We start from the raw sequence: 20,137 nt of genomic DNA, 5'->3' as shown, positions 1-20,137 counted from the left end.
TGTCGACTTGTGCGTCAAGCAAGTCATACAAGATATGTTACAAACGTGTAAAAGACACAGCCACGTGAATGCCCTAAAATAACTCCCACACTTCTTTGTCTACATGCAGCCCGAAGAAACATCTTTCACCTTTTACAAGGCTCTTTTGAAACATGCAGCAAGTTAAATTTGCTTCTATTTTCTAAATTGGTGTGGTTATGTTAACACTTTTCTTTTTCCTTTGGTGCCTCGACAAAGAAAAGAAGAAAAGCGGGGTTGTATGTGGTACTCATTCATAGTCAGTGTGCTACAGTGTATTAGAGCCCTTTTCAATCGTGAAGCAGTCAACAGCTTTAGTTACCTATCTATGCTCTCCCCAAAGTCACCAGACTCCATTGACCAAAACAGTAATTTTAGCTCGCTGAACACAGGACTTGTGGGTCTATCACTACTGTGTGACTTAAAACATTAAAGTCACACAGTACACAAACAAACTAACTGATTGAGGCAGCATCAGATCAGCAGCTCCTGTGTTCAGCGATGTTAAATCACTGTTTTTCTTAATGGAGTTTAGCTTTGAAGAGAGTAATACAATGGCTTTGTTTTCTCTTTGGAAATCACTGTAGGTAAGATAAAGTATAAGGTAAAGCTGTGGAAATATTATAAATACAGCATACACTTAAACTGTTTGACTTTTTTAGGTGGCTAAATTACATTCTGCTGCTGCCCCCGTCCACAGCAGTAGATTGCTTAGCTTCCATGTCACATCCCAGCCTGCTTCTCCACACTGGTGGCGTGCTGACCGACATCTACTGTACTGACTTTGAATAAGTACCTTTGAGAGATCCAAACTATCCCTTCAAGGTTCAAAAAAAACAACCTGACAGGAAACATAAGTCACATAGACCGACCGAGATCTAAACAGTTGCGGTCATCTATCCTACATCATCAGAGCTACACAAACGACCTCTGGAGGACAATCAAAACAAAATTTATTCTGGTGACTGATAAGAAGCACTCCAAGCTTTATTTATCTTCTCTCGTGGTCATGTTGAGCTTACAAGGAAATACTCTGATACAGGCATCGATCAAAACTGTACTGCATCTGATCAGAGCAGGTAGAATTACACGAAGGGGAAACAATACACCCTTTAGTAAAACTTGGAGGACACTGCTGCTACTTTGAGCGGACGAATCAAGCAAATTAGTTGAGGTTTTAAATTAATTTAAAAAGCACGCATTCATTTAGAATAAAGCCGTTGTCACACAGGAGACACCGCCACCGCCTTGACAACCAGCTAAACAAAGTTGCTCCAGTTTACTCTGTGTAGCACCTCTGGCGCTTGCGGTCCTGTTAATCACTGGGACAACCTAATTGCCACCAATGTGCATCTTCACTTGATCTGATGCTGTTGTCTTAATCATGAATACAAAGCAGTTGTGTAAGCCCCTCTGGATAAGAGCATCTGCCAAACACCATCACTGTAAATGTAATTATAGGCTTCACAATGGTTCTGCTTATTGCAGCGCTGTTGCATCAAACTACATCACACTAGGAACATGCATGTTGATTGTATATTTACATCAAATCCCTTGTTTTTTTAAAAACGTATGCCTAGAAATTATTTAAATATGTAAAAGGTCGCAGTGTGTTTTAGCAGTTTTGTGAAAAAAGTCACATTGTACAAATTCCAAAAGACTGTGCACTCTCCCTCTTGTTTAGATGTAATCAAGACATAATTGCTTTGTTATAATTACACATGGTAATCACTGGTGCTAAAGGCGACTGTAAAAGAAAGAGTTATCCATATACTTAAAAAGAGGATGATACAGATGGTGATGTACAAAGAATACTAAAGCGACATGCACTATGATAATACACCTACCTGTGTCTAAAGTCTTTATTTCTACAACAGGGTACCGAGGGAGCAGGAAGAGAGGAAAAAGAATCAAGACAATGAAATCGGTTCATCTTAAAAGGATACTTTAACTTCTCATTTTCAAGGCTGCTATTTGCCCAATGAGACAGTTTCATTGCCATAGGACTGACTTATAGGCTTTAAAAGGCTAGCGTTTCTCCCTCACAGTATCCGGTGAGGACAAAAACAAGCAGCTGAAACTCCGAAAGTCAAAGTATCCCCTTGAAGAATCAACACAGCCACTAGAAAAAGTCAAAGGCAATGACAATCCGTTTGGCAGAAAGTGGAGAGGCGGGACTGTGGCAGAGAGTTACAATCCATTGAGAGGAAATATGTACTCCTATCTTCATAAAGCCCCATCCTACATTACCACTGCTCTTCTCAATTTGGCCACTCATATTGAAATATTGATTCTACCACTTGTTACATTGACTGCTGAAGCCAGAATCTAAATACAGACTTTACGCTAACAGCATTCGAGAGAGAGGCTCAGGGAGTCCCATATGGAGTATTTGGACTTTTACACAACAAGCATGATTCATACAGTACATACCAAAAACTGACACCACTTTGCTCTTTAAATGTGTAGACAAGATTAGCTTCAAATAAAAAATAAGATATTTTGCAAACAAAGAAAATTATACTCTTTCTTCTATACTGGTTTAAATCTGCTCTGCAACTGCCATCTAATGTGAACTAAAATTCTCCTCAGTGCATCTTTTATGTCAGAGTGAATTTAATTTGGCTAACACAACAAGTTTTCATAGTAGTGTTTTGTGTTTTTCTCCTTGTAAACAGAGTAAAACAGTTGCTTGGAGACACAAACCATTTCTTAAACCATTATTTATCTTGGAAAGGGTTGCTGAGCATGCAGGCTTCTTTACAGCAGCACCCTGCTTCCCATTCATAGTGTTACGCACTTCCCCACAGGAGAACTGCTCTGTAGTGGCTAATCACTGCAAAGGTATGTGGGCATATTCCTGGAGCAGAGAGGAATGTTTTTCAATTACTTCCCCTCTTAGATTTTCATCTATCAGTTTTATTTTTTGGTCCTTGTAATCTGAACGTTGACCTACAAACTACTTGATGTACAACTACCTGCCAACAATGTGGCGACCTTTGTGCTTTTTAGGGTGGTTTTCATATGTTTGTCATGTATGTGTCTCATGGAGGATGATGGCCCAATGTACATTTAATCAACATCTGCCACTTTGAAATAAGCCAACTGGCCGAATCAGAGTCATTGCCGAGAGAAGCCAACTTGGCATGAGGGCGTAAATCATCCCAATTACACGCTGAAGACAGGATGTCTTTCCTAATTATGGAGATGGATAGGGAAAAGATTTCAAATTTCTATGGGTGGGGGAAAGATGTGTGTGACTGAAAGTCTGTCCACCATGCCATTTTGGTTTCCCTCTCCACACTGGAGACTAAATGTAGAAATGTAAAGTGGGATCCAGAACCTTTAACTGTCCATATTTTAGCACTTTTAAAGGTCACCTACAGTATGCTGCATGTTTTTGTTTGTTCTTATTGAACTTGAGTTACAAAAAAAAAAAAAAATCATGAATACATATTAAGTCACTATAATGTTAAAGGAATACTGCATCCTCCAAGTGGCCATTTGATTATCTATTGCTCACCAAGTGTTATGATAAATATCAATGAACAAAAAATCCAAAAACAAAAAAAATTCTCAGTGAATTGAAGGCAAAGGGGTCTTCCTTCAACAACAGTCAAAATATATGAAAACATTATGGGGCGCCCACTAGCTCGGTCGGTAGAACAGCTGCCTCATTTACAAAGGCAATGTCCTTGTCGCTGCAGCCAAAGGTTTGATTCCAGGCATGGTCCTATGCTGCATGCCGTCCCCTCTGTCTCTTCCCTTTCACGCCTCTGACTGTCCTGTCATTAAAGGCTAAAAAGTCCCAAAAATAATCTTAAAAACAAACAAACAAACAAACATCTGTTTATAAACTCAAGTTGTGAAGTTTAATCCCATTCGCATTTATCTAGTTGTATCAGTTGTATGCTCAGTACTTTACAAACAGACAGCCCTTTCTTTTGGGGAGTGGAACTGAAAGTGAAACTTATCTACCGGTATGCCGTCTTCAAAGCCAGACTCCACTGACATAAGCAGTAATTTAACCTTGCTGTTAAAGGCAGCTGCTGGTCTACCGCTGCCATTGTTCGTTTAGTTTGTCTGTGTTATTGTCTGACTTTGGTGAATCTTAACAAACCCCTATAAACACCAAAGTCACACAATTACACAAACAACTGACCAGCAGCTCCGATGTTCAGTGAGGTAAAATTACGGTTTTTGTCAAGAAGAGAGTGACATAAGTTTCAGTTCCCTGTCAGAAAAGGCTGTCTGTCTGGGAAGTACTAAGGCTTGGATTATACTGCACATGTTGTGTGAGAGTTTGTGAATGGATGTTATGATATAGTTTGCTGTTGTTAAACATCAACCCCTCTTACTTAAATTCATCAAGAATTTTCTCAGTTTTTGGATTCTTCGTTCACTGCCACTTCCAAAGAAGCCAGTACCTGCAGGCAAAAATTTGTGTGTGTATGTATGCTATAACCTTGGTATTTAGGAAAGCTTTTTGATCAGTTAACAGTAAGTGAACTGAATTTTGTTTTGCAATTTACTTCTTTGGAGTTAAAAGTTGTTGTTTTTTGTATTCCTTTGTTTGAGCACTGTGAATAGAGCACTTAAAGTAGTTTTAGTTAGAGTGAGTAGCCCTTTTTGTTTGGCATTACCAAGTTCCTTTCTCTTGTTTTGAATGGTGGGAGTTTAGGTTAGAGACTTGTCTTTTGTTTCACATTTGTTTTTTTGTTAGGGAAGTTCTGGGTCAATGAGTTCGTTTTGTTTGTTGTTTTGGGCACTGCTCTCCTCTGAAGTGAAATTGCTTACTTTGTCGTCTGAAATATTGTGTAACTGGCTTTCCTTGGGAGTGGAAGAAGTGGTGAGTCACAGCATGTTATGTCTAGGTTCCCCGAGAACGTGGACTTAACAACACGTGAGAAAAACAGAATTTACTTCATTAATTAAATGTAACATGGGGTGAGTAAGTGAAACAGAAATGGTCATTTGGGGGGTGAAGTATTCCTTTGATACTGTAACACAAAACACTACAATAAAGTATCATTTTTGTCCTTTCGTCTTGACTTACTAGAAATTGCTTCATACAAACCTAATGGTTTATACTTATACCTTTGAATTTGTACCAGGGACAGACTGCACAATGAATGTCCCAGACTAGGTGGTACATGCTCTTACAACAATCCCAACAATGAGGTCTTGATCTTACCTGAGCTCCATGATACTTGTGACATTGCCCGACGGGTAGATGCGTCGGATGTAGTTGAAATCTCCGACGTACAGACTTCCATCGATGCCCCACGCCAGAGCCACCGGCGCCAACAGCTTGTTGCCTTGGGCCTGCCCATTACAGCTGGGGCACGAGATGCTTCTCCGCCGCCCGTTTCCCATGACAGTGGAGATCACAGGTGGCTGGAGGGAGATGAACTGGTTCTCCCCGCTGCCTTTGTAAAGAATTCCTGGGAAACAAAACAGCAGTTATTTGTCATTGTGAAAGCACGATTGGCGTTTGACACCAGTAACAGATACTGAACTCATTATTTACTATTTAAAAGTATAAAATGAAAAACACAGTTAAGGTAAATACATACATTCAACTTACAGTACTACTGTTCAACACTGTAAAGAAACAGTATGATATTTGGGAAGCACGCTTACTTGATTTCTTGCCCAGAGCTAGATGAGAAAATTATGCCTACCTAATTAACGTTGTCTCACTTGTTTAATCTGCACACGAACATTCACAAAAAAGACAAGTAGTGGTTTTAGATAGAGTTATGTGCTGCAACTGTTCCTCTCCCTCTGCTTTCAGGCTAAACTAGGCCAACCGCCTCCTCCTGGTTCTACCTCCATACTCGACACTTATAACTAGTATAGATCTTCTCATTGAACTCATTGCAAGAAAGCCAATGAGCATATTTTACAAAACTATTCCTTTAAAAAAAAAAAAAAAGACATGTAAGAAACTAAAGTCTTACCTGAATTAATTAATGACATTCATCTATGAATGTGAGTTAATGCATTAATTATGAATGTAACTTAATATAACTTGTGAATTCTCAATATACTGTGAAACTAACTGCTATGAAATGACCAAGGAAAAAATATATTTGGCTGATTTAGCTTAATATGCAAGAATATATTAAGACATTTATTTTATTTTAGCTCTTAATACACACTAACTGACTCACGGTTGCAGTCTAAATGCCATTTCACAAACTTGGAAACACAAGTAAAAGAAGGTAACTACCTTCCTTTGGATCTGCAGTGATTAGACACTATATTTTTCCAATACCACTACACATATCTTTATGATTACTAAAAATGGTACATTCATGGTTTATTACACAATTAAATGGGGTTTAATTATGCTTTCGTAATCTCTTTACATAATCCAACATCCTCTCCATGAACAACAAATACAGTACACCTACAGCCCTGGTTGCATGGGACTAGTATTACATGGGGACCTCATGTGATTCAGAAATTAACTCCCCCATGTCTGTTTTGTGTGGCACAATCGCACGGGATAAACACAATCTGTATTTTACTTAATTTACAGACAATATCCCCAGATATGATGCAAACAGTCATTTGTGACTCCACTCTACACAACACAGAAACACTGTGCAGTCACGTACAGTGTTAACCTCCTATTTACTTTAAATGTGGGTTAAATAAAAAGATCCGATTCTGCCACACATTCACATGTCATTTGTCTCGTCATCATCTTTGGAGACTTCTCTCCTCTGATTGATTTGAGCTCGCTCTTTCGGCAAATGAGTCCCCACGCTGCATAGTGAGATGAGCCTCCTGCACCCAAAATGCTGTCAAAACTTTAATTTATAGCTGCCAGTGGAGCCCCCGTAATTCTCAACCGGGAAAGAGGCGCGGAGAAAACAGAAAATCTAAATACGGCACCAAATCACAGGGATGCAAATATGGCAGGTAATTGGCAGTGGAATTTTTACTTGACAAATGACTGACATGGCAGATTTGCCTGGGATTAAGATCATAGCCGACCTCCACAATTATTACAAATTACCAGAGGTCCCCAGGTAGTACTAGTCTCGTGCGGATAGGGCTAATGACAGCTTCTTGTTATTGTAGTCCGTCAGCAAGTCAGTTATTATTTCAGAGGTGTAAGAGGCCTTTTACCTTTGCCTCCAGGACACATAGCTAATATGTTTTTCATAACTTAAGAAATTGTGGTTTAAATGAGTTTTCTTTGTTATTGCGAGTGAAGACAATGATTGCATCGAGAGGACACAGCACAAATGCACCCAGCAGACCACCCATCCAACTGATATACCCAAATACTTATTGTACAACTATAAAACCATTTCAGTGTGTTCCTAAAAACCTTACACAAAGCTGAAGTAAATTTTATGTAAAATTATGTTCTTTTAACTTGCCAGGGAGCTGCTTCTCCCCAAGTCACAGGGAGGTGGTAAACATAAATACAGTGCAGTGTACTTCCCCCTAATAACGGTGCATACATCACACAGAGGACTCACCAAATTTGGTGACTCACTACAGATTAATATTTTAACAAGAGGCAGATATAACTGGCTTTTTTTTTTTTTTGGGGGGGGGGGGGGGTACAGATATAGTGGGACTCTCTTCAAAGGGGGAAAAACACATCAAAGGGAAGAAGTGCATGCTGGAAGCACTTAATTATTCACATCCAACAACTTGTTTGAATTCACACTGCCTCTGTCCTAATTAGGGAATCTATGACACCACTGAATGGCCACATAATGTCGTTCTCCCACAGCGTTATCCCGTAAGCCATCGTAACCCTCGATGTATGTGAAATCGAGCGTGCGGCCGTGCTGCTTGTCCCTCCGCTGATTAGTTCCTTTCATTGATTTAATTGATTGAAGGGCAAATTCAAATGAAGGCACGGTCTGGCGAGACTCTTGACAGGACGATCTGACCAATCCGTCTTTTGTATCCGAGAGCATTATACATGAGCCTCTAACAAAGACAAATAGGTCCGGGGGACGGCTTTATGCGTGACGCCATCAAACGCGCGACCTTGGGACTCTAATTGAACTGTGATCCATGTGCCTGCTCACTGAATGAAACACGCAGTGTGATGAAACCTCTAACTGGGCTAAAAGGTTGACGCTGCATCCAGACACATAGCTACAAATAACAAATACGCTATGTAATCTGACTAGAATTTTAATGTCTGTTTGTGTAATAGCTCCTTAACATTCTCGGGAAAGACAAAGACGTCTCTAATATCCGGGAGCCTAATGCAGTGTGTAGGACATGGATCAGTTGCAGCAGTACAGCAGTCTAGCAGTTTGGCTGACGTTCAGCTTAAGAAAAAAGAAAAAACATTTACTGCTCAGGTCATTTTGGCAAGCTGCCGCGGTCTTCTCTATTTACACTTCCATCACAGTTTACTGTACACACAAGTCTTACTATAGGCTATTACACAGCGTAATGGAATGGATTCAATACACTAATCAATCATCAGCTACCCCCTATGATGACGCCACACTTAGTATGGACACTATACTCTTTCACTTTTATCTTTATCACACACACACAACTTCTGCTGCTCTCAACTTAGAGTGAGTGAGCAGATTAAGGTTCAGTTTTCTTCCCTCAAGGACACTTGGTCATGACACATTACTGCTGATGATTGTTGTGAGGATCAAGCTCGGGACGCCTCAGCTGGAGTGCTGCACTGATGGGAATTTGGCTTCCGACTATCCGGTGCCCCAGGCTGAAGAGGGGGACTCCAGCAGCGTTTGGGCTGAAATAGCTTTTCAGTCAGTCAATGTATTTAAAAATATTTCTCACTTTTGTTTGGCTCTGTTCTGATTTTGCAGCAGAGTTTGGGTGCAAACTGTAAATAAAACTCTCTCATGAATAAGATACAGCTACTGTTGTTATGCGAGACAAGCAGAAATAAAATTTGGCAAAGCTCCGTTTCCTGCACAGACTGAAACAAACTTGTGCTCCCTCGACAGATTTTGCAGAGGAGACTTTGAGTCAAAGTACGAGTATGGCAGCTGAATGGATCAACCATTAGGGATGTGTGTGCTCATTGATTAGTATAATGAATGTGTGGAGGCGTGTATGAGTTTTGGTTAGAAGTTGGTAAAAGAGAAAAGTCACTGTTTTCACTTGGCACAGTGAGAGAAGGCTTTTCAAAAAGTCTGAGAATCTGTTGTCTCTTTTGCTACAAGATCACTCCAATGCTGCTACATCCAGCAAGGACACAGCTCATAACATTATGTTGCTGCACATCAAGCAGCTTTTACCATATTCTTGAACACTCACAATTAAGCCCATTTTTTTCTTTTTACCCCTACCCTGTGTTTTCAAGTGCTCCTTTGCCCCTTGGAACAGAGTTACAAAGGGCAGAGATCAAAATCTTCCCCTAGTAGTCGTAAAGAGATGCAACTATGGCAATAATGGTATTACAATGACATTACCATCTATCTGTTGGAGATACAGAAACATGGATGCACCCGGTTCGTTCAATCATCGATCAAACAAGTGATCCAAAAACGCACTGAAACGTAATGTGACATACATCATTAACATAGTATGCTACACATATTTGCTCACCACATTGTTATTAAAATAACTCCACTGACTTTTGGTTTCACACGGGACATAAATAGCAGGCTCGCAGGTGAAAGTCCGTTTTTTGGTTGACCCCTCTATTTCCTCTCTCCCTTGCCCTATTAGGACTTTCTTGCTCTTTATACCACAGTAGTTGCCTATGGTGTCATAAAATGCCACCACCTGGTGCACTTCATACTGCAGCTAAAGGATGACTTGGTGAATCAGTGTCTGACGCTGGCCAAGTATTGGTATTTCACAAGTTGAAAGTGAGACCAGATTGGAAAAATGGAGGTGTAAAGGCCCTGACACACCAAGCTGACGGTCTGCCGTATGTCAATGTTGGGCCGTCGGTGAGTGTCTATCGCCTCTGTGCCCCACATCGGCCCCTGTCTGCTTTTTTATTTTCTGGCCGATTCAGCATGTTAAATCAGCAACTGTGATGGCTGAGCCCATCTGTGAATGAAATCACTCTGATTGGCAGTTAAGCTCTGTGCACAAGAAGAGAAAAGTGAACAAACAACTAAAGTCAAGAGGGAGTGGGACCAAAACAAACAAAACAAAAGGTAAGATGATTTTTCTTTAGCTATTAGGCTCTTTAGCAGAAATGTTTCCTTATGGTTTGTGTTATTGTTCACTGGTGCACGGTAAATATTCTGTGTTCTTTCAACTTTAGATTGTGTTGTTAATGTGCTAACTAGCTAACTAGCAATGACAATTAAAGACTGCTGCCGTCTGCTGGTGTAGAGAGTTCCTCTCACGTAGGCACAGAATGTATGTGTCAGTTGGCTGTTGGCTATAGTCTTTGCGGTATGTTCATGTCCAATTTTTTGTCCAAGACACATCGACATCAGGGGATGCAGCAGGAGGCCTCCATTGCCGGTAGTGCTCTAAAGTTGGTTTGGCGTGTCTGGACCATAAGGGCTTAGTGGTAGGGGCAGGATATGTGTTAGCACTGAGCCTTAGACTCTGACAGTGACATGGATTTGCCACACAATAATGGGAAGATATCGAAATCAATCCAAAAATGTGTATAAAATTATTATGACAGTGATTGTGAGTGTAGAGAAGTGGATCAAATATGAAGGCCATTTTCTTTTAGAGAAAAAAAGGCGAAAAATAAAACTTAGTCATTACAGAAATATTTGAGTGAGGAGAGGAAATCGTTGCTCTGCTTTATTCACACACTCTGCTCAACTCCTTTACTGATAATTTCCTCACTACTCTGTCCCACACTACAAGGCCACCTTTCTGAATACATGTATTCACTCATTGAAGACAGTTTGTTCAATTGATTCCTTTCTTACAATCATTACAGAAAGAAATCACTTGTTTGATAAAAGGCTAATTTCAGTCATGTAGTGGGAAAAAATGCTTTAATGCCGACATCACAGCTTCCGAGATGATTAATGGTACAAATGCAAGGCCGAGCCTCCATACCTGATAAAAAAACTGGAGCGCTCTGAGCAATGTCACCTTGGTGACACATAGAGAGTGCAGAGATTGGTAGGGGAGGAGTGGGAGTGTGTCTTAATTGCACCCTGTCCTTCTTTGTTCTCCTTTGCACTGTGTCATTCTCTAAGATACCACCCAGCCTCTCACTGATCCACCATGATAGAGGCTAAGAGTGGGCAGGAAACCTCTCAGTGCTTCAAATGTGGCATGTGCGTGAGCTGTACAGTAAGCACACTCCCGAGATACTGAGATGCTGAACTCTAGCTGTGTCCAATAAGAATCAGCTGTGTTACCCTAGATAGAGACAAGCTGCAGATTGAGGGGAAGGCATATCCACTTGTAATGAAGAAAGGAGGGGCAGGAGGACATGACTAAAGCACAGACACCAGCAATTTGCCTTATCTAGTTTTGACAGGCTCCGGAGTGGAGGCAGAGAGAGGGAGACAGCTTTTGCTCGGGTCTTTCGCCACAAAAACGACAAGAGAAAAAGTCCTCAGATGTTGGAAGTGGTGCAAAATGAAGCAGGAGTCACAACAAAGAGTGATAGCATATGTCTGGAGTTAAACCACGGTGCAGCTGCAGAGGACCGCCGCTTGCTAACATGTTGGGTGAGGACATTAGTCAAGGTTTACAGCATTAAAGAATCAATACTGGAGCAGCAATGAAGGCAAACAGTGATATTTGGATTCATCTTCATGCCAACCGAGGATATCGAACTGCATTCCTTGGCCAAAAACCCACGTGGGCCATAAATCTCAAATGTCAAAAAGTGGCTGAATGCAAGACTGAATAATTCAGTTTGGATTGAGAAAATACAAGAGGATAAAAGTAGGTGCCTACACCCAACCTCTGTGCTAAAAATGAATGCAACAGAGATGGGATAACAGATAGGGTTTTGATACTTTGATGTGAACACAGTATAAACTAACATCCCAATGTCACTAGCAAAAACTTCACAGTCTTGGGGAGCTGAAGTCTCTGTGTTGAGCTAATGGGATGGTGCATCAAACCCATTTTGCAAACTGATGAAGCTCCTGTCAGACAGCAGTAATTGAGAGAGAGCAACACAAGTTTGCGAAAACTATTTTTGCATCTTTCAAATTTACTCAGACTTTGCAGTTTATTTTTGGGGCGGTGCTGCAATGGGACAAGTGAAAAGTGTGAAAAAAGCCTTGGGGAGGCTGCAGCGTTTACTGCACAAGAAAAGCTTCAACACCATCTGGTTGTTGTTTTATTTCTGTCATCACTGTTTCCATGTACAAGTACAACCCTGTACATGATGATTTTTCATGCACAGTAACATCCAATTTTCTGATAACTCCAGACACGCGGCACAGCTCAGTCTAATAAAGGATGCAGCTTGCATTAGCATATCACACGTGCTGCATCTATCTGTTGATCACAAACGCATCTCACAACAACTCCAACTGTGATGCTGCCACAGTGAAGGCTTTGGAGATGGGTGTGCTATACTTTGAGACAGGTGAGATGAAACACAGCGCACCGGCAGCAGTCAAGCTGGAGGCATATTTCAGTGTTCTTTTGCACACTTCACAAACTTCATGTTTTGGATGGCTTGACAGATTGGGATCGGCAATGGGCCCTTGTGTCTGTTCTTTTAATGTTCAACAAAGAGCCAGGACAAAGTGGCACCAAGGTTTGAACAAAGTAAAGGAAGACTCTGCTTCAGAAACTGCTTCTCTGACATGTTTTCCACAACCGTATCCGACAAAAGACAGTTTGTGCAATCTCTGAGATGTGAGAAGACTGTTATACATGCGGAACACATGGATGATATTACTGTGCAAACCTACAGAGTATTGTGGGATGAACAGTGTTGCCCCTGCCAATTGTGGGTGTGCATGTAAGATGCTATAAAAGACTATATTGACGATGTAGGCAGAATTGAGTCCTAGTTACACAAGCATTCCTCCTTAAAAACACACCTCCTTGGGTTGCTAAAATATCCGGGAGCGGAAATAACTTCTGAGGTTTACTTAAAGCTCGATGGACCCGGCCAAAGAGACAGTGGCTAAAGTCAGATTTATACTTTTGTGTCAGGCGGTTTGCAGAGGATATGTAGGGATGCTCTGTAGCTCCACCAGAGCTCATGTGAACCTCCTCATAAATGTAACTACACATCAGGGCTGCGGAGATACCACATAGCGGCCACAAGAAATGTGATTGGTCAGCTTGAGTTGCTTACATTTTCTCCAATGTGTTTCTGATGCCAGTAGAGATTTGGAGAATTTGTGTTGCAATTCAAATTCAATACCAGTACCATGAATGAATATAAAAACAGCCGTCTATTTTCATGCACAATTAGCCTCCCAAACACTTAAATTGTGTGCTGTTAAACCAGTGAACCTCATTAACCTCCTCATCCTCACAGGACCTGCTGGTGGTGCCTCATACACTACTATTATTTTTGCACACACTGAGGGGATAAATACATACAATTTCATAATGATAGATTGTGTCACTTAGGAACCAAGCCTTTGCAGAATGAATTGAATTTAAAGTGATTTCTCCATCTATTGCACAGAATCCAAATGCATGAGTGACACAGTAATTACTGACAACTTCATCTTGATGCACACTAAAGTCATGATAGCTGCTGATGCTAAACCTGTTGACTGATAAAAAGCTCACCTAAAGCTAAATTGGTAAATTTAGCAACACATTCACTTTATTTCTGCCTTATTTCTGCACAGCAACAGGAAACAAATAAGAAAAGACCGATACTCCCACCTGTCAGGTGAACAGTACGACCTCTGAGTGAGTGAGTGTGGGCGTACAATCAAACTCTCAAGAGAGGAAGCTTGTGTGAAGGCATACCAGGTAATTCTGGTTGTTTCGCTGGGGCATTAATGGGTCAGTTCACTCCCAAATCAAAAGTACATATTTCCCCTCTTACCTGTAGTGCTATTTATCAATCTGGATTATTTTGGTGTGAGCTGCTGAGTGCTGGAGATATGGGCTGTAGAGATGTCTGCTTTCTCTTTAATATAACGGAACTAGATGGCACTCAGTCTGTGGTGCTCAAAGCTCAGAAAGTGAACAGCAATGTCTCCTTCCAGAAATCATGACCCAGTCACTCAAGATGATCCACAGAGCTTGTGAGCAGTTTCATGCAGGAACTAACTCTTAACAGCATGAGATGTAAACGATTATGGTGTCTTTCCTGGTTGAGCTGCATTGTCAGCTTGCTCAGTAGCTTGCTGTAGATGCACGCTTCCTTCTGTGCAGCGATACAGTTAGTGGGAGTAGTTTGGAAAAAGAAAATAGCTCCTACATGAAACTGCTCGCAACAAGCTGGATTATGTTGAGTAATAAGGTCATGGTTTCTTGAAAGAGACTTTTTTTTTTTAAATGTCCCACAAACCTAGAGCCATCTAGTTCCATTAATGGATATCTCCAATACTCTATAACTCACACGAAAACAATCTAGATTAATAAGCAGCGCTACAGGTAATAGGAATAAAAAGAGTTTTGATTTTGGGGTGAACTGCCCCTTTAATACTCATATCATTGCATATCAGGTCATTTAGCCCCCTTCTGATGGTCACATAAAGAACCATTTCATCTTAAATGAGATTCTGCACCACCAGAAGGGACCTTGATAAATTTGCACTTTCTTGCTCTATCTTTACATTTAAATGAAAAGTTAAACGTTTATCTTCCTCAGTGTGATGAAATTTAGTTCATCTTTTTTCCAGCATGATGACCTCTAAAAACTAATGACCTGATGATGGCTTAAAATAGAGAAGAAGTTATTTTAGGACACTTCAGCCTGCATGCAAACACAGCACACTGTGTCTCCCAATGCCCAAAATTGACCCACACGCTGCAAACATACCTGCCCTGAGTCTGTTATTTGACTTTCTCGACTCTTAAAACTGAGAAGAGATGAATTGAGAACACCCGGTCCACATCTCGTAATTATATCAGCTGTAACATTTGGAGTGCTTTATGTTTTCTCTCCCTGAATAATGGAAATAAAGTTGAATCAGAAGAAAAAATCAATCATAACCATGCCAGGCTCCTCAGCAGTGATGCTATCGCTGTAGGAAACAACAAAGAAAGTCCCCAGACTCTGTGGCTCACACACACGAGTCTGGCTGGAACCAGGAAAAACATTACAGGTATAATTAGCAGTTTCTCAGATGCATTTGCAAATCAGATTATGTGATATCTACAGTATCCATCTTTCTATGCATCTATGACTTTGCAAATACAAGTGATTAAGCAAGTTTTACAAATGGATGAGTTAATTACAAAAAACCCTTGCATTAAAAATGAGCGGAGACATTAAATGCCCACTAAACAACATGGGAAAAACCCAACCTACATATCCAGTCACTGACTCCAGTCTAACAGTGTGAGACGAAGGACTCTGCTGAAGGCCACAAATGTAACCTTGACTATTCTGAAGATGAAAGGGACACAAATTGCGTCGGACAACTGGAACAAAGATTGTGAGCTGGAGTGGATTTAATGTCAAAACAGCAGCCTGGCAAACTGACAATGCACACTACCCTGAGGCCCACTCCTTATAATTGCAGTCACATTACTGCCTGCACAGTTGCAACACAGCACTGAACTCTCCAGATTATAGAATGTGACCTCCTGGTACTGTAACCCAGCAATGACTCAATGCTGTATGTATATTTGATAGTTTCATTATGCATGTTTCACTCTCTTCGTGTCTCCGAACCAGCGCGACAAAGACAAACTCACGTCCATTTATTGTACTTGGCGATTAAAGCGAGCCTGATTGATGAAAGAGCAAGAAATTAATTTAGTTTATTGAATTAATGCGAGAATTAAACATGACGCCTGTTCATCAAAAGCGCGAGCCTTCATGGGCAGCGAAAGGGCCGTCTTCTTCCTAAAATAGCTGAGTAGTGTGGAATCGTAGCAAGCCCTGCACCCTGGTGACTTAGTCACTGATTTATTCTGTCATTACTGTGAATGATCGGCCCTTCAAAACTCTCCTCTATTATCTGCAGATGGGATGACGAACCATATTTCATTTTGATTCAAGTATTTATTGCGGTGATTCGGGGTAAAGACCACCTGCCTGTAACCCTAAGAGGCCACCTATTTCTGCCCTGCATGCACACGCATACACACTTACACAAGATATATGAGCGTTTCTTACCGTTCTGAATGTCCAATATGTGGTGTTTGTCGAGCATCCACCCTCCCATGTTGGAGGCATCCAGTTCATAGCCTTGCAACACAGCCGTCCTCTTCTCCCAGAGCACCACATCAAGGCAGGACTCGTATTCATATCCCACTGACACTGGAAGTAATGATGGCAGATACCTATGGTGAGCAAGGTTGCAACCTCCTTACCTGACACTTATGGCAGCAATGAGGCTTGTAGCCTATGAAGCATGCAGCACACGTTGTGGTTGTTTTCAGTACTTGCTGGTTCTGTTTTCTCTTTGACTATGTCATTTTCTCCAGCTGGGATGATTTTAGAAGACCTGTGGGGTTTCTGTGTCTCACCTGCACCGTTTGGATTTTTATGCTCTCTCCTCTCGTTTGTTTTATCTTGTGTAAATGCAAATAAACTAGATGCAAAATTGCGTGTAAAGTGGCATGAATTATTTAAACGATAAAGTCTCAGATGGGGCACATTATAGTAAATATCATAAAGGCTGTGATATGGTCGCAGCCATAAGCCACCAGTGAATCCTGCTGATTGTCGTGGCTCTAAGGGCTTTTTTTTTTCTCATAATATCTAAGCTTAGTGCTCAAACATTCATCCTTCTTAACAAAATCCCTCTGACTTTTTCAGCCTTTAAAAAGTTTTTCAGCCAAACATTAAGATGCAAGTGTTACAGCGTGTAGTTCAGTAGAAACTCTAATGTAGCATAACCCTCAAGATGACACTTAAATTATAATTTAAAAAATAAATCATAAATAAAATATGCTGTTATGTATGATCCCTTCTAAAGATCCTGTTATTATTTGTGATGCTGGGTTTTTTTCTAAGGCCACTGCCTCATAGGCAATATTTTAGTCGGCGCACTGCTGCTGAAATATCATACATGCAAAACAAAGAAGTCAGCAAAAGAGCAGTGGCCTTCAAAAATGCAGCACTGGGGGGATTTTAGGATTTCACACCACCTGCTAAAGCTTTATTGCACATGGTAACAAAAGCAGTCCCTGGCTAAATAATCCTCAATTTAGAAAAAAAAATAAAATCAATCTTCGAAAGTTCACCCAAGGTTCATTGCCTGAAGGTAGCAGGAGTATCTGAGCAAACCTACGCTTACACAACATCTTCAGTCGGCAGCTTCACAGCAGGTACTCACCCACAGCCTCTGCCAGGCCAAAGACCCTCTGGTTGTAGGCGTCTGTTTTATCCCAGATGAAGGTGTATGAGAGGTCGGGAAAGGCAGGGAAAGACTTCTGGAACTGACGGCCCATGACGGCAACCATCAGGTGGACCTTCATCAGGCCAAAGGGGAGGCGGTCCTGGGTCAGAAGCACCTTGAGGATGGGCTTGTAGCCAGCTGCCCTGGAGCTCAGGTAGACCAGGTTGAGGTCACTGCCTGGTATGGCAACTTGCTCATGAAGGACCTATGATTTTAATTAGCAGTCAGACTGGTGCCAGATACACAGTGTGCAGTGTAGACTTAAGTAACAGAAGCAGCAGGAGTTTGCTGGTAGATAATGTCTGTAAAGGTCCAGTGTGTAGGATTTAGGGGGATATAGTGGCAGATATAGGAATATAATATAATAACTATGTTTTCTTTAGTGTGTAATCAGGTGCTAGTTAGAATCATTATGTTTTATCTGGTGTGAAGCCAGTTTTGTAAAGTATTTTGTTAAAAGACGTATAATCCACTGTGCATGCACTCCATAGGTCAGTGACTCCCAACTGGTCCAACCATGTAGTCCAGATTTCTCCTTAGTCATTTGTTTGAGGTTGGCGCAGTTTAATGTAGTTAGCGTCACATTTGTGTTTGGCCATGTCATGGAGCTAGTTTGCTGTCTCTGTCATGTAGCTGTCCGTTCGTCACTCACTCTACAGCAGGGAAGGAAATAAAAGCTCTGTGCCGGCAATTCACTATTTTTTACAAACTTGACATGTTCACAAGTCAATTGTGGATCACTCAGAATGGACCTGGGATCCACCAGATGGAAACCACTGTTGTAGGTTACACAGCTAGCATGCTATTAATGTCAGCTAGCTAAACGTGCCATCGAACTGTTCCTTTGAAAAATGTATAAATGTAGCTGTATTACATTCATCAGTGCTAGCTAATTCGTTTTTATGCTAACTTCCTCTGGCACAGTGTATACGGTCTGTCCGAAATCTGCCATGAAAGATTAATTTTTTTCAACGTACTCGATATAAACTCTGGACTCAAAAAACACAGAGAGGTTTGCAAACACATCAGAGATCACAGAGTTTTTCATAGCAAATAATGGAGTTTCTGTTGACTCACTCAGATACACAGAGCTTTGTGGAAACGAGGTGTTATTAGAGAAAACAGGTGAGCACACAATAGCAGGTGCTGGGCTAGCAGTTTGTCTGCAACGAGCTAAAACACTGATTTGTAATTGGTCCATTTGTTTTGGGGAGGGAGAGACCTCTGTGGATAATTCAGCTCTTGGTAAAAATCTCCTGAACAATGTACACTGAAGGAATTCTAACCCGAGTTCACGCCTGGCACAAGGGAGAGGTTTCAGCTGGTTGCAAACTGCAATCCTCGCTGCTAGACGCCACTAAATCCTCCACACTGCTCCTTTAAATACAGTATATCATATTTAATATCTATGTGATGTAATTGTGGAGGGGGGTGTGGTAAGCAGTCGGCTGCAGGAGAGAGCAAGGTGTGGGGGGGATGGCTCAGGAGAGAAGTGGCAGGTGAGTTGACTGGAACAGCTGCTGCTAATTATTCTGACTGCTCTTTCTCCCCTTTTTATGCAGTAGTGTGCTGGTCCTGAGGAGTCGTCTGCTTTCTACTGGAAGGACACCTCTGCCCGTGTGTTTGTTTTTGTTAAAAATGTAGCTTACGGAAGAGCACGTGCCGCAGGAGCCGGGCAGCTGTGGGCACACGTGATTTATTGTTTAAGTTAATAATTGTTGTACGGAGCAGAGTGCCTGAATAAAAGACTGAAAACTCATCGGCGAGTCTGTGTATCTATGCTGGGGGAACTCACACACGTAGCGAGATGGCTACAGTAATATATAGTATCATATATTGGACTTCCTACATTGGGATTTGCTTTTATCATTCATTCATTTAGAGCTATTCAGTCAGGTAGGGGAAAATTTGTTTATTGTTAGGGGTTATACATGCTAATTGTGTTATATTTTATGCAGCACAGTTGACATTATGAAATACTGTTGAGCAGTGGAAATATTAAAAAATAAGGTCTTGCTTATACCAAACCACGGAGTACATTAGTCTATATGCAAATTGAGCAAAACTCCAAAGGCAATAAATGAATTCTTCATTATTTGAGTCTGTGAGAAAAAACTTCAACACAGGAACTCTAATAACCGACAAGTCTGACTCTCGTTTTATTGTTCCAGTTCCCTTGACCAGGTTTCACCTCAGACTGCCACTGAAGCATGTCCAAATTCAGATTTTTTCCCCCCTCAAACGTAACACAGGTCTATTTTTTCCTAATCAGTTCTAACAGCAAAAGCTGCAGAGCCACATTTTGCATTTAGGGATTTTCAACTCTGATTTGAGCCAAATGGATACAAACCAAATCCTGAGGCATGTAACCTCCATGCGATGTGCCCTCAGAATTTATCAGTATTACTGCGAGACAATTTATGGCTTAGTATTTGGGGAGACGCCTCAGTTCAATCAAAGCTCAAAGGCAAACTGAAAGGCAAATCTGACCGTGTTTAAAATAAGCGAGAGAAGCCATGGTAAAAGGAAGATAACAGCATTATCGTTACTCTGTGTTTGTGTATTTTCAACACTGCTGCTTTTAATGTTGGGATCAAACATGGGTCGTATTATTGAAGTCATTCAACACAATCAGATATGAGCACAAATGTGGAATTGACTATAAAAGCCCCGTAATGTGATCTCCTTGAGTCACC

General features: G+C 41.1%; 1 protein-coding gene across 4 annotated transcripts in view; it reads right to left on the bottom strand.

Moving 5' to 3' along the window:
* Positions 1–20,137, bottom strand: part of si:dkey-237h12.3 (teneurin-3) — a 191,238-nt gene that overhangs the window by 24,707 nt on the left and 146,394 nt on the right. For 3 of the 4 annotated variants that reach the window (XM_049585086.1, XM_049585088.1, XM_049585089.1), the window contains 4 exons: positions 17,379–17,646; positions 16,214–16,357; positions 5,213–5,462; positions 1,866–1,886 (listed from right to left, as the gene is read on the bottom strand). In XM_049585086.1, the coding sequence (XP_049441043.1) occupies positions 1,866–1,886; positions 5,213–5,462; positions 16,214–16,357; positions 17,379–17,646 (683 nt within the window). The remainder of the gene's footprint in view (positions 1–1,865; positions 1,887–5,212; positions 5,463–16,213; positions 16,358–17,378; positions 17,647–20,137) is intronic. The other variant, XM_049585087.1, reaches the window with a different exon arrangement.

Source organism: Epinephelus fuscoguttatus, linkage group LG9, assembly GCF_011397635.1.
Source record: "Epinephelus fuscoguttatus linkage group LG9, E.fuscoguttatus.final_Chr_v1".
NCBI classification, from domain to species: Eukaryota; Metazoa; Chordata; class Actinopteri; order Perciformes; family Serranidae; genus Epinephelus; species Epinephelus fuscoguttatus.
This window is presented reverse-complemented; position numbering and strand designations above follow the sequence as displayed.